This window comes from Petromyzon marinus, chromosome 28, assembly GCF_048934315.1.
Source record: "Petromyzon marinus isolate PM22_M1 ecotype Great Lakes invasive population chromosome 28, UKy_Petmar_22M1.pri1.0, whole genome shotgun sequence".
NCBI classification, from domain to species: domain Eukaryota; kingdom Metazoa; phylum Chordata; class Hyperoartia; order Petromyzontiformes; family Petromyzontidae; genus Petromyzon; species Petromyzon marinus.
This window is the reverse complement of record NC_133694.1, coordinates 7,464,093-7,477,722: the sequence shown is the minus strand read 5'-3', so window position 1 is coordinate 7,477,722 and position 13,630 is coordinate 7,464,093. Positions and strand designations below refer to the sequence as shown.

The 13,630-nt window shown below is 50.6% G+C and overlaps 1 protein-coding gene across 1 annotated transcript in view; it reads right to left on the bottom strand.

Moving 5' to 3' along the window:
- The window catches only part of LOC116946972 (chloride channel protein ClC-Kb-like), an 80,426-nt gene that overhangs the window by 22,118 nt on the left and 44,678 nt on the right, over positions 1–13,630 (bottom strand). Inside the window, exons 2-10 of the mRNA XM_032962277.2 lie at positions 13,323–13,451; positions 11,530–11,658; positions 10,780–10,919; positions 9,344–9,421; positions 8,285–8,363; positions 7,851–7,976; positions 6,586–6,670; positions 4,785–4,886; positions 3,535–3,619 (exon numbers count right to left, since the gene is read on the bottom strand). Coding sequence (XP_032818168.2) covers positions 3,535–3,619; positions 4,785–4,886; positions 6,586–6,670; positions 7,851–7,976; positions 8,285–8,363; positions 9,344–9,421; positions 10,780–10,919; positions 11,530–11,658; positions 13,323–13,451 — 953 coding nt within the window. The remainder of the gene's footprint in view (positions 1–3,534; positions 3,620–4,784; positions 4,887–6,585; positions 6,671–7,850; positions 7,977–8,284; positions 8,364–9,343; positions 9,422–10,779; positions 10,920–11,529; positions 11,659–13,322; positions 13,452–13,630) is intronic.

The window sequence follows — 13,630 nt, the reverse complement described above, 5'->3', positions numbered from 1 at the left end:
ACCACAGGCAGAACATGCAAACTCCAAATATACAGGAAGCAGGGTCGGGATTGGACCCACAACCTCCTGTATACCAGGCGAGGTAGTTGACATCTCGCCGCTGCGAGTGGATGATCCGGACAGGGCCGGCTGAAACTAGGCCCTGATTATGCACCCTTATACGCCGCCGATTGCCACTGCTCTTTTACCTGACCATGAATTGAACTCAGATCCCCAGTTTCATAGCAGTAATGGTTATAGTGCACACACGACAGGAGTTGCACTTCCCCAATATACACAGGGTGCATGCACTTCAGTCGGCTCATTTGTACATTCCTCTCTGCAAGATGTAACGTTTATAATGCGCTATGGTCGCTAAACGTGGGTTTAAGCGGCTCGTAAATCCATCATAGACTATCGTGAAGTGGAGGGATAGTTTAGTTTCTTTACTTTGTGCCAATGGCCTCCCAACCAGAACTGTGAGGCTGTAATGAAACACTTAAAAATAGCATGCGAAATATACACACGCCCTGATTGAAGAGAGCACTGATTCAATTAAAGATAGGGATTGTGTGTTTCCCACAACCACAGTGGGTAACACAGGTGGTGCGTCTGTCGGTCATCTCAGTCAGTTCACCTATGGCACCTGGGTCTGTCTCGTGACCTCCTGCCAGCGAGCCTTCGACACTTACAACTACAAAAAACTATTTATATTTTAAATCTTGACTTAAAGCTATTTTTTTTTTACCAGGTAAGGCCCACTGAGCTATACAGCTCTTTTTCAGAAGCGACCTGGCCACAAATGATAGCTCAGCAAAGTGGCTTATCACGTGGACATTTATAGCAGCCAAACAGTCTAAACGCACGTTTCTAAATGTGGAGGGAAAAACCGGAGGACGCGGAGAAAAAGCCACGCTTAGCTTCCGAGATCTGAATAGATTGAATGCATTCCGGGTGGTTGGCCTATAGGAACATTTCGCATGGATATACACGCCACGGGTGACACAGTGGGTGCCATCTGCGCTGCATCAGCATTCAGTCATTTTTACAATTACATTTTTTGTTTTATGTAATTTTGTTTATAGATGTTAAATGTATACCAACCAGACATCATGATATACTAGCACTGCATTGTAAAACATTTTTTCTCAACGATTATTAATAGGGGAGAGCAGTGGTGTAATGGTTCGGGAAGCGTGCTATGAACTCGGTAATCTGAGTTCGATTCCTGGCCCTGGCAAACATCATCAGTGGGGGAGTGATCTGTGAAGCAGTCCTGGGGCCCTTCTTGACCAACCTGCACTGACCAGCATGGTGAAGTATGGTCAAAAACCCCCCATGACTGACATGGCATGGGGAGGCCTTCATCCAGCAGTTACATGAACGAACGGATGTAAATTGAATACTTTTCATTAATTATTAATCATATTAATTATTAGTAATGGCGCATTACTGCAACGCGAACCAGCCTGCAACGCGAACCAGATTCAACAAATTCAAAACGTGACGACCAAATAAATGATTAGATGTCAATCGCATGACACGTAGGGGTGGCACAAAAGTAAAACGGTGTTTTAGGAGATCGAAAGGCGCGGAGAACAAGAACGAGAGCGTTTGCCCGTGCAAAAATATATGACCACAGTAACGCAGGCCGCAGCCGATCTGGAAGCGAAGCCAGATTTTTCCATACGGCAAAGTCAAGCGTGTGCTCAGGATCTCCATAAAATAAAGGGACGGGTTTGCGGCTGCACTCGATCTGCCCAGTGTTTTCATTGTCAAAGGCAATTCAACTCGATGAACTCGTAACAATTATGCGTGTGAGTCCTAACCCCCCCCCCCCCACTGCCCAGACCACCACCGCCTCTTTTAATTCTGCCAACAAGTGATAACTATTGAACCTTATACAATAGGGCAAGCACAATAAATCACATCGGTGACTTTTTTTTTTAGAACGGCCGTACAGAATGTGGGAGATGAAATAACAACGCGAGGCAAAATGTTTATTCCAACTTCGGCTCTTTGATCCGAGCTGGCTGCTGGGCTATTAGTTTTACATTCTCCATCGGGGGGGGGGGGGGGGGGCGTGCGATGTGTCCTCATAAGCGAGCGAGACAGATCGTCACAGGAATATTGTACAAGTTATGAAATGACATAATATACAGAAATACATAACCGTCCGTAACAAAAGGCTCGGGGCGGAGCACGCGCTACGAACCACAGCCATTTGAGTTCAATTTCTGGCCAGCGACGGCTAACATCACGGTGGCAGGCGATATCTGAACCGGCCCTGGATTGCCTTTTTACCCCTTCAGCGATCCCCAATGGCCAGGTCATGATATGTTGTTTGATGAGGCTGCGTTGGCACGGGGTGCACAAGCGCAACCAAATCTCAGCGCATTCGTCATTATCGCTGTGGCCTCAAAAGGAGCAATGTTTAAATGGCAATTGCCCTCCTTCGAAGCACGTGATGTATGTCGTATGTACGTTGACCTTCTTTGGCACCGTACGTAGCCAACCGTGAGTGAGTGGGTCAGTGAGTGGGTGAGTGTATGCATGTTGACCTTCTTTCGCACCGTACGTAGCCAACCGTGAGTGAGTGAGTGGGTCAGTGAGTGGGTGAGTGTATGTATGTTGACCTTCTTTGACACCGTACGTAGCCAACCGTGATTGTGTGAGTGAGTGAGTGGGTCAGTGAGTGGGTGAGTGTATGTATGTATGTATGTTGACCTTCCTTCGCACCGTACGTAGCCAACCGTAAGTGTATCAGTGAGTGAGTGGGTCAGTGAGTGGGTGAGTGTATGTATGTATGTATGTTGACCTTCTTTCGCACCGTACGTAGCCAACCGTGAGTGTGTGAGTGAGTGAGTGGGTCAGTGAGTAGGTGAGTGTATGTATGTTGAACTTTTTTCGCACCGTACGTAGCCAACCGTGAGTGTGTGAGTGAGTGAGTGGGTCAGTGAGTGGGTGAGTGTATGTATGTTGAACTTCTTTCGCACCGTACGTAGCCAACCGTGAGTGTGTGAGTGAGTGAGTCAGCGAGTGGGTGAGTGTATGTATGTCGACCTTCTTTGACACCGTACGTAGCCAACCGTGAGTGTGTGAGTGAGTGGGTCAGCGAGTGGGTGAGTGTATGTATGTATGTTGAACTTCTTTGACACCGTACGTAGCCAACCGTGAGTGTGTGAGTGAGTGGGTCAGCGAGTGGGTGAGTGTATGTATGTATGTTGAACTTCTTTTGCACGGTATGTAGCCAACTGCGCTAATCGGTAGAAGGGCTACTGATTTATGGGCTATGAAGAAGGGCCGTTTACCAAATCCTCGCCGATTATATATTTAACCTTTTAAGGCCACTGTGTGATTGACGGACTGCGTCGAGTTTTTTGTTGTTGTTGTTCAGTTCGTATATCTATGCCGTGTTCTCAGATTGCAACGCGTGGCAAATTCAGTTCCGTTTCCCGAAGAGAGCTCCCAGCGGGTGGCGCATGCCTCTCGCACCCCCAACGGGGCACGGTACAACGGGAGAAGGCACGCGGAGCGCAACGTGGGCATTCTTACCCGCGCGGCCATGAACTGGCCAATCCCAGGCGGGAACGTGATGACCGCCAGCAGGAAAGCCACCGCGGTGGAGTAGAGGGCCTTGCTGTGGGAGCGCAAGGAGCATTAAGATTTAGCGGTTGGGTTCACTGTGACCTCACACATTCTCTGACCTATGTGTACACGTACGCGTAGAGCAAATTTGTCAATCCACTGCTGGATGAGGCCCTCCCCCGTGCTTGTTGTGTGAGTCGTGCAGGCTATGTGGCTGTATCCATAATCAATGGGTTTTTTTAGGGTTATTAAACCAGCCACCACCCAACAGAGTCAAATTAGTAAGGTTTGTCACGTAAACAAAACGTGCCAATTAGTTAGCAATTCAGCACACTGGTGTGTTGGAGAGTAAACCCACGACATTTACAATTCTAGTCCGACGTTTCGCTGGTGATTGTGACCAGCTTCGCTGAAATGGAGGAGTAAAGGTGATGTCACCACCGTCAGCCTATCAGGTGCGACGACCAGAAAGGTGGTTAATGTAGTCATATAAATTACAACGATATCACGTTAAACCTATGTGTACATCCAAAATGCAGGTTTTTTTGGGTTAGATCGCATAAGCATATATAAATGTGTCGTTAAACCCGCCACCACCCGACACAGCCAATCACGTAAACAGAACGTGCCAATTCGTTACTTGTACAGCACACCGGTGTGTTGGCTGTTGTGCGAGTCGTGTAGTCTACATGACCGTACTTCCCCACGCTGGTCAGTGCGAGTCGGTGAAGGTGGGGAGCACAGACACGTGAGCGTATTAGTACATTACAACAATGGATTTGGCTTCAGTGCCCACAATGTAGCCACAGAGCCTGTAACACCCGTGAAGTATGTTGGCAGCAAATCCAAGCAACGGGATCTGATGAGATGTGGCCCATGCGCCCTACCAGGGCATGGGGTAATGGATAATACGAGGAGAATTAAACATTAATTTGGCACACGAGTCTGGAAAAAATGCCTTCTGTCAGCAAAGACAGATGAAAGAATGGCAAGGACAGAAATGGATTGGTGACATCGATTAATGAAGCTGTCTCAAGACAGGAAAGTGATGTAGAAGTGTGGAGGGCCAGCTAAAAACGGAGATCTGTTGCTACCAACCTCTTACCAATAGAGAGGGCGATTGATTGAGAGATATCGGCCGTGACAGAAGCATTCTCGGCACTGTGTTGCCGCAGCTGGCTGGCGAAAGTCACCCGAAGTATAAAATTCCCACTTACTCGCTGGCCAGGAGCTTAGCGGTCACTTTGTTCTTGCGGACGTACGCAAAGAAGGTGCGCTGGCAGTAGAGGTAGGCACAGCTCACCCCTCCGCAGATGACACTGGTGGGGGAGGGGCAAACAGCAAGGCGGCATGGATCTGTTAGTGATGCCACTACTGCCACAATCCACGTGGCGGAGAGCGACGGGTCGGCTGTTACGCCGCTCTAGGGATTATACAAATTACTGCCCAAAGGGTCGCTCTTGCAAATGAGACTCTCGATCACCCTGGTGCAAAAAAAATAAATACGTAAACAATTAAACTGTCAAGTCAGGTTCGCGAGAGAAAACGTCATTCCAGTATTCACAGTCACAAATTGTGGAAATATTGCTTGAAGATGGCATCGCGAAATTCATTTAAAAAAATGCACCCCCATCCATTCATCATAAACACTGCCGAATCAGAGAAAAGTATACCGTACACATGCCGTGTTTGCCAGATTTTAAGATTCACTTTTCCCCCCCCTGTATTTTAAAGCGAAATTTAGGGGGGATGCCTCTTACGATCGGGCGGTGCGTGTGAGCGCGAGCGACCGGATTCGTAGCATCTTACAACCCACAGGATACGGCCAGAGCCTCACATTTCGAGCAGTGGGCCCTTCCGCAGCGCAAATAGAGAACGACTTGTGCATTTATTCACGTGCGTGCGACACCAACGGTAGCCCCTCGATGTCCGTGTTTTAATTAGACTGCAGAACAACCTTGCGGAGTCCATTCAATTCGGTTCTCTGACACCAGGTGGCCTTCCTCCAAACTGCATAGAGCATGCTTGTTGTGTGGCAATACATTGACACTTTCATTCCTTTGTCATTTGTCTCCTCAATTTCATTCAGATTGTGTTATCGAGCGTTATTTCACGAGAGGCGGAACTCATTGGGATATCTCGCAGAGTAGTACAGCCCTCTGAGTTACAGAACGGCCCATGGAAGTGGACATCACAGAACTCCTTCTGAGAGTGCCGCTCAAGTGACCTCTGGTCCAAGCAGTTGCGAGCAACACTGTTCGCCGCCCTGCTCGACAGAGTAATGCTCATTGCATGATAGTCCAAACAGATATTTTTAATACACCGAGCTGGAATTTAACCAACTTGAACGCAGAAGCAAATTAAATGCCAAGCCGTTATCTTGTGCAGTCATCGTGACCGGGTTGAGGCCATACCAATACAATTTCGCGGTTGTGGCATGTTAACTTTTTCGCCTGGTATACAGGAGGGCGTGGGTTCGATCCCAACCCTGATGCCTGCTGTATATTTGGAGTTTGCGCGTCTCTCTCCCCGTGGTCGTGTGGATTTTTCTCCGGGTCTTCCGATTTTCCCCTCCACATTTAGAATCAATGTGCGTTTTGAGTATTTGGCTGCTATGCATTTTCAAAAAATAAGCCATTTCTTTGAGCTATCATTTGTGGCCAGGTCGCTTCTAAAAAAAGAGCTTGATAGCTCAGTGGGCATTACCTGTTAAAAAAATTAAAAAGTTTTAGTTTAAATAGTTGAGTTTCTTTGACCAACTCACTGCCCCATTTAATCACAGGCAGCTGACACTCAAATTCAAATCGAGGATCTCAGCGGTACCAGCTCAGGTGGCTGACCTCTGAGCCACCTCGCCCACCTCGCATCTCCACTTTAGACTCTCTCCTCATTGTTTCCTTGGGCAGCAGAATCTGTGTAAATTGTACGCGACGTCTGCGGTTTGCGGTTCCCACGTGGTTCTCACGTGGTTCCCACGTGGTTCGCTCGCGATCGCAGAGCCGAGCGGTCTCCTCTCACCCAAGCAAGGCGAAGAAGACGAGCTCGGGAAGGTCGAACGGAAAGTCGACGAGGAACTGCGTTTTGAACAGGGCCACGATGGTTTCTGAAACAACGGCAGACGAGAGCGACGACGTGAACGTGCGTTGTCGGCGTGCCTGGGCGCGCACGGACGAGCGTTGGCGCGGGCGGTGTGCGGGCCTCGCACGCGCGACGACTGGATGGCTGGAGATGAGACACCCTCATTTGGACACTGACACAGGCAATCGGTTTAATGTGGATTCACAGCCGCACTGTCAATCAGCTGCCATGCGGACGAACGCCAAGTTGGTCGCGGGGATCGTTTTCAGCTACAGCTACCCTTGGGATGGGGGGGGGGGGGCAGTAGGGCCGTTGTGTGTGGGGGGCCATCACAACGGTGATTCACCACTTAGGAAAGTGAACTTGGGGTTGGGTGCCATAGGGATATCTGTTTGGTGCAGGGCCGACCCCGGCACCCGCGTAGCGCCGGCGCTGCTGGTCAGGGAGGGCGGTTAACCCGAGTGAGCCCTGACCATTTCGGAAATCACTCGCACACCGATTGACGTTAGCCGTGGCTGGGGGAATCGAACTCGAGTTGCCGGCCGGGGGGTGGGGGGGGGGTGGAGGGTTCGAAGCGCAGTGCGCCACACTGACCGCGTCGTGCTTACGTTGAACTTATTTCGCGGCGTACGCAGCCGACCGTGCTAATCGGAGGTGCCTGACGAGAGGGTGCTGAACGGACGAATGGGCCGAGCGTGGTCTGAGGGGGGATGGGGACACTCCGGAGGGTTCCTGAGACCCGAGCCATTTGATTTTCGTGAACCCCTGGTCATGAGATCGCAATCATTAGACACAAAGTGGTTGCCCCAAGTGAACCACAACACCTCCCTGATCTCGTCAAGGAGAATAAACCATCATGTAAACTCCGGCTATCCTCGCGGCAGTGGCTTTTGGCTAGCCATCAATTAAAGACGGTGGTCTACACATCGCACGCTTTCAGATGTGCTTCTTCGGCCGTCTGGAACGCTCTTCCTTCCGATATTAGGAAGCCACTGGGAGCTGTACACTTTTGAACCTAGCTTGACAAACTAATTTATTCAGAACTGCTTTTTGTGTTTAGTTTGTTGTCCTTACTCCGCACCTTCGATTAGCGCGCTTGGCTACGTACGGTGCAAAAGAAGTTCAACACACACACACACACACCGCACGTACGTACGTGCGTATGTGCGTGTGTGAGTGCGTGTCTCCCGGAGCGTCCCACGAACCTTGCTCCCTGTTGAGCACGGAGAGGATGCGGAACATGAGGGCCCCGCACGACGCGGCGAAGAATCCCCGCCAGTAATCGCGCACGGCGAAGTGACTCGACATGACCTCGACGCTGAAGAGCACCCCTACAGGCACGGTGGGGGGGGGGGGGTTAGTGGCCGTTCTCCCTTGGTATGGGTCGTTGCCTCACTCTGCTGATGAGACGCTGTGCGTCGAAACCGGTCCGGAGTTTTTGCTTGCGTTGAAACCAATGCTGCTGCCGAGATCACGCAGCTCACAGATGGTCGAGCGGTGAACGGGATCCGTGACAGCGTGCACGCACGTTGAACTTCTTTCGAAACCGCAGGTGGCCAACCGTGCTAATCGGAGGCGCGGGGCAAAAACGAATGCACGGTGATGACAGTGGCGGTGACAGCAATCGACGTGACCTCACCACTAACAGGAGCTCCGAAGCAGCATCCCACGCCAACAGCGGCGGCTGCCACCAGCATCTCGTACTGCCGCGCTGCGTTCTGTACGCACCAGGACATGGGGGGGAGGGGGGGGGGCGATAGCCCGCACGTGACCCTCAACAACGAACCGATCGGTTCTACGGGTGAGAATTCAGACACGCGGCATCGCGCAAAAAGCGGCACGCTCGGCACGGCGCCTGCCCGCGGAGAGACCTTGAACGGGCGGAAAAACGTGGATCGTCAAGCCAATTCGGGCGATAGAGGCCCACATTTTGTTGCCTCCACGCACGGCCCGTTTGTCAATCCACTGCTGGATGAGGACCATCTCGCGCAGCGTGGGTCGTGGAGTTTGTTTGATAACGCAGGGCGGGAGGGGGGCATAGCTGTCGGAGCGGAGTACAGTATAACTATGGACTTTGCAGCATCGTTCTCTGCTGCCCACCATAGATAGTCGCACTGCCTGTAACGACCTGTGATGGATAGTGGTCACCCATCCAAGCACTATCCAGGCTCAGTGCTGCTTAGCTCTTGAGCTTCGGCCATTGGTGTTCATTGGCTCGACGGCAAGGGTTTTATTCTGACCCGTGCTGGTGGGTAAAGGCGAGCCACAGGCGTTGAAGCATGGTAACAGGACAACAATGAGTTGGGCCACCCTACCCTCTGCTGCCTGTATGTTGACCTTCTTTTGCACAATACGTAGGCAACCACGCTAATCGGAGGTGTGCGCGGGAAGGACAACAAGCTACATACCAACAAGCAGTTCTAAAGAAATTAGTTTTCAATCGAGATGATTTAAAAGTGCATTGCTCCAGTGGCTTCCTAATACCAAGAGGAAGAGCATTCCAGTTGGCCGCAGAAGCACATCTGAAAGCGTGCAATTCAGTGAATGTCGTTGTTCTATGGCCAGCCAAAAGCCGCTGCGAAGGATGACCGTAGCTTTGCGTGATGGTTTAAGATCCTTGACAAGATCAGCAAGTTATTGTGCTTCATTTGCAGCAAGCACTTGGTGTGCAATGGCAAATAGGGAGTACGGTATGTACCTCGTAAGTCCCAGCCACTCTCGTCATCACTCGACCAAGGAAGGTCGCCAGCATGCTGGATATGTGCACAAACGGGCCCTGTGAAATCAAATAATAGTTATACGGTAATATATAACACAAAAAAACATACATTTGTAAAACGCCGGACAGTTTCTATCAGATTCAGAGGTGCGGGAATCCACAAACCAGCCGGAAGGGACAGTCAGGAACCGGTGCCAACAATTTCCCAAGCTCTGCGGCCCTACATTGGGATGTTTGGCCAACTCCATTCAGAAAATGTTGGTACACGTGGGAGGAAAGCAGGGTGCCCAGAGAGAGAGAGAGAGCTCACACGCATGCGAGGGACTTACAAAGCGTGGACTTACAAAGTGTTGAGATCTCTGGACACTGCACCACGAAGAGAAGCATGCTGTGCTCGTGAACTTGGAGAGCGATTTTTATTTATATATTGAATGATGGGCGTACCCATTCCGTGGCACAAGCTTGTGCACTGCTCACTGGGAGAGCTCCAGATCCGACGGTCGACTGGAATGTGGATCTACAATTCGGAGTTTGTAACGCTGGGTTTTGTATCGCCACTGTCGAGGGTAAGGATTTGCGAGCATAGCATGGGGCCCTTGGATACATCGGCATCTCAAAGCACCTCACGTCATGCAAGCACCAGTCAATGCACCCGGTAACACCTTGATATATCGAGAACAGCAGAGCTTGGGAAATTATTGGTGCAGGCTCACTGTGTGGCTGCTATTTCCTGTGGTTCCTCGTGCCTCTGAGACGAAGTGAATAATGAGCGGTGCATTACAAGCTGAAATTATTACGATGTCTCATCTCAACCATTCCAATGCCCTTCTACAGTCTGACCCTACACAGCACAAGGTGTACGCAGCAGCGGTCTGCAAGTGGGCATTATTCTGCCGCTGAAGTTAATTGGCAAGTAATTGATCAAATTGGCTGCATCGGCAACATAGCGCTGCCGATGCTGTGGTTGTATTGAGCACCGCGGTGGCGAGAAGTTAACTTCCTCGTCTTATACGCAGGAGGTCGTGAGGTCGACCCCGACCCTGACGCCTGCTGTATATTTGCAGTTTGCGTGTTCTCCCCGTGGTTGTGTGGATTTTGCTTCTCCCCCCCCCCCCACCCCATTTAGAATCATGATGCGTTTAGAATATTTGGCTGATATAAATTTCCACGTGACAATAAGCCATTTCGTTGAGCGATCATTTGTGGCCAGGTCGCTTCCGAATTAAAGCTACGTAGAGCTCAGGGGACCTTACCCGGTACAATACAAAATAGCTCACCATTTGTCATGGTTTTTTATTCTTCCAGTAGGAGGGGGAGGGGGGCGGCATGTCGCCACGTGGTTAATCCCACTGAAGGGTAATCGATGAACGTTGGCTTGCAGGCTGCACTCATCCCCACGCGAGCGCCGGGGTTACCACTTTGCCGAGGAAGACCGTGCTGCCGGCGCTGAGCGTGCACGTGAGGCCGATGACCTTGGCGGCGAAGGTGCGTATGGACAGGTACTCCTCCAGCACCACTCCGCCCAGGATGGTCTTCAGCTCAGGGATACCCGAGCCTAATGAACCGCGCGGGAAAGGAAAGAAAACACAAACACAAAGATCCACCACCCCGCCCCCCCCTCGCCGCCACCACCTCCGTGTAGAACCTTCACGGACTGTTGGGGGCAAGTGCCGTTAGCGAGCGGCCTATGAAGGTCGGCGTGGCGCACGAGGGGACACTGCGGTGAGCGCAATGCCCGCCCGCCTTTGTCTCTCCCGGTGGTGAGGGTTTACACACCGCACCAGTTCCTCGCTTAAGACTGAGTCGACCTACAGGAGGTGCAGTGCCGCTTCCGATCGTCGTCACCGGTGTTAGCCGTGACTGGGGATTGAACTCGGGTCGCTGGGCTAGGGGCACAATGCGTTAACCACTTACACGATCACTCCCCAAACCAAGGATGCAGGGTGCATACAATCAAATTCAAATATCCCCTGCATAACCTTACATGGACTGCTGGGCCAAGTGCTGTTAGCGAGGTGGTTACGGTACCACTTGAGAAATAGCAGATCCTTAATCCGCACCTCCGATTGGCAGGCTTGGTGGGTGGGGGGGGGGGTGAAAGAAGTTCAACGTACATGCACACAGACACCCGCACACAACACGGCTCTCCCTGCGCGTTCCCTCACCCCCGGAGGCCGGCGAGACGCTCTGAGCGAAGCCCGTGGAGAAGGCGGTGAGGGCCATGGGGAAGGAGACCCAGGCCACCCACTGCAGCAGCCGGTGGTCCTGCAGCTCGTCAAAAAGCATGCGGTGCACTACGCCGACAGCGACAGCGATCGCCGGGGGGGAAAAAGAAAAAAAAAGGACGCGTTAGAAGGTCGTGCACACCCAACGGCTCTGCCACGCGAGCGTCAAGTTGTCTAGGAGGCGGCTGGGAGATGTTAACTCGCTCGCCCGGAGTGCAGGGGGTTCGTGGGTTCGATCCCAACCCGGGGCGCCTGCTGTATATGTGGAGTTTGCGCGTGTGTCTCTCTCCCCGTGGTGCCGTGGATTTGTGTCCGGGTCGTCCGCTTTTTTTCCTCCACATTTAGGAACATTTTGATTTGAAGCTTTCGTGACTGCAGTAATTCATATTCTTAGCTCTCTCTCGGTAAAGTCACGTTGAAGGGAAACAATAAAATAATAAAATATATATAAAACAATAAAAATTCTCACGACGTTTCGACCATAACGCAAACGGTCGTCATCAGGTGTTTGTGTATATGGTGGAAACGTCGTGAGAATTTTTATTGTTTTATATATATTTTATTATTTTATTGTTTCCCTTCAACGTGACTTTACCGAAAGAGCTAAGAATATTTAGGAACATGCTGAAGACGATTGCCTGTGTTGTGAACGAAACGTCGTGATCTATTATTTTTCTATCGACGTGACTTTACCGAAAGACCCGAAGGGTATGCTTTTAGAGTATTTGGCTGCTATAAATTGACGCGTAAGATAAGCCACTTCGTTGAGCTATCATGTGCGGCCTGGTCGCTTCTGAAAAAAATAGATATACAGCTCCGTCGGTCATACCTGCTAAAATTAAATGAAACTATTTTTGAATAGTTTAGTTCAAGGAGAGTTGGTCATCCAGTTCTGACAGCGGCAGCATCTACAGCGCAGCGGTCAACTGCTCCGAGGTCCTCCAGCACCCTCTAGTGCAAACCCCGGCACTGCGTGTGTTATGGGGCCGACCATAAATGACGTCACGCGATTTTGGACGATTTTTGACCCCCCCCCCCCTCGTCACACGAAAAAAAAGTCAGACCCCCCCTAAAATATGACGTCACAAAGCTCTGCCCACCCCCCCCCCCCCCCCCAATAATAAAAACATGCTTCAAATCATATTCTTGGTTCTTTCGGTAAAGTCACGTTGAAGGGAAACAATAAAATAATAAAATATATATAAAACAATAAAATTCTCACGACGTTTCGACTGTAACACAAACAGTCATCATCAGGTGTGGTTTTCACAACTGATGATGAATATGAATCACTGCAGTCAAAAAAGCTTTAAATCAAAATTTTATGCTTCAAATCGCTTTAAACTATTGTCATTGTAGTGCGTATTTAATGTGGCGCTGCACTCTGATGTTGCAGGAGAAAACATTTATTAAAAGTCTATTTAATTAAGTAGAACGTGTTGTCTATATATTTATTTAAAGTTGCGCATTTTGATGTGACGTCACATTTCTCCCCCCCCCCCCCTCGTCACAAATGTCTGATTCCCTCCCCCCCCTAGGTGTGTGACGTCACTTATGGACGGCCCCTTTATGTGCATCATCGATCACCATTATTGCCATCAGCCACGGTCAATCCACCGCTGGACGAAGCGGGAGGCACAGCCGCCTCCTTTAAACAACAAACAACAACAACCACCACCACCACCACCCAGCTCTGCCCTGAAACAAGTGAAACAGGGCCACCGCCGAGTCACCTTTCTGCAGCTTTGCCGACGTGAAGTCCATGGTAAAGCTGATGAGAGCCATGAGCATCCCGAGCGCGAAGAGGAACCACCAGTCCTCGCCCGTCTTCATCAGCAGGCTCTTGGCCACGCGCAGGCACGCTGCGACACGAGAGGAGGAGGGGGGGGATGTTAATTTTCAGCAGAAGTATCCCGGAACGGTAAACCACGTGGCTGGTGAGTGAATCCTCTTCATCCCCTACGCGGCACGGGGCCGCAATGAGTTCTCTCCATACTCTTTGGTTCTTTCGGTAAAGTCACGTAGGTATTCAATAAAATAA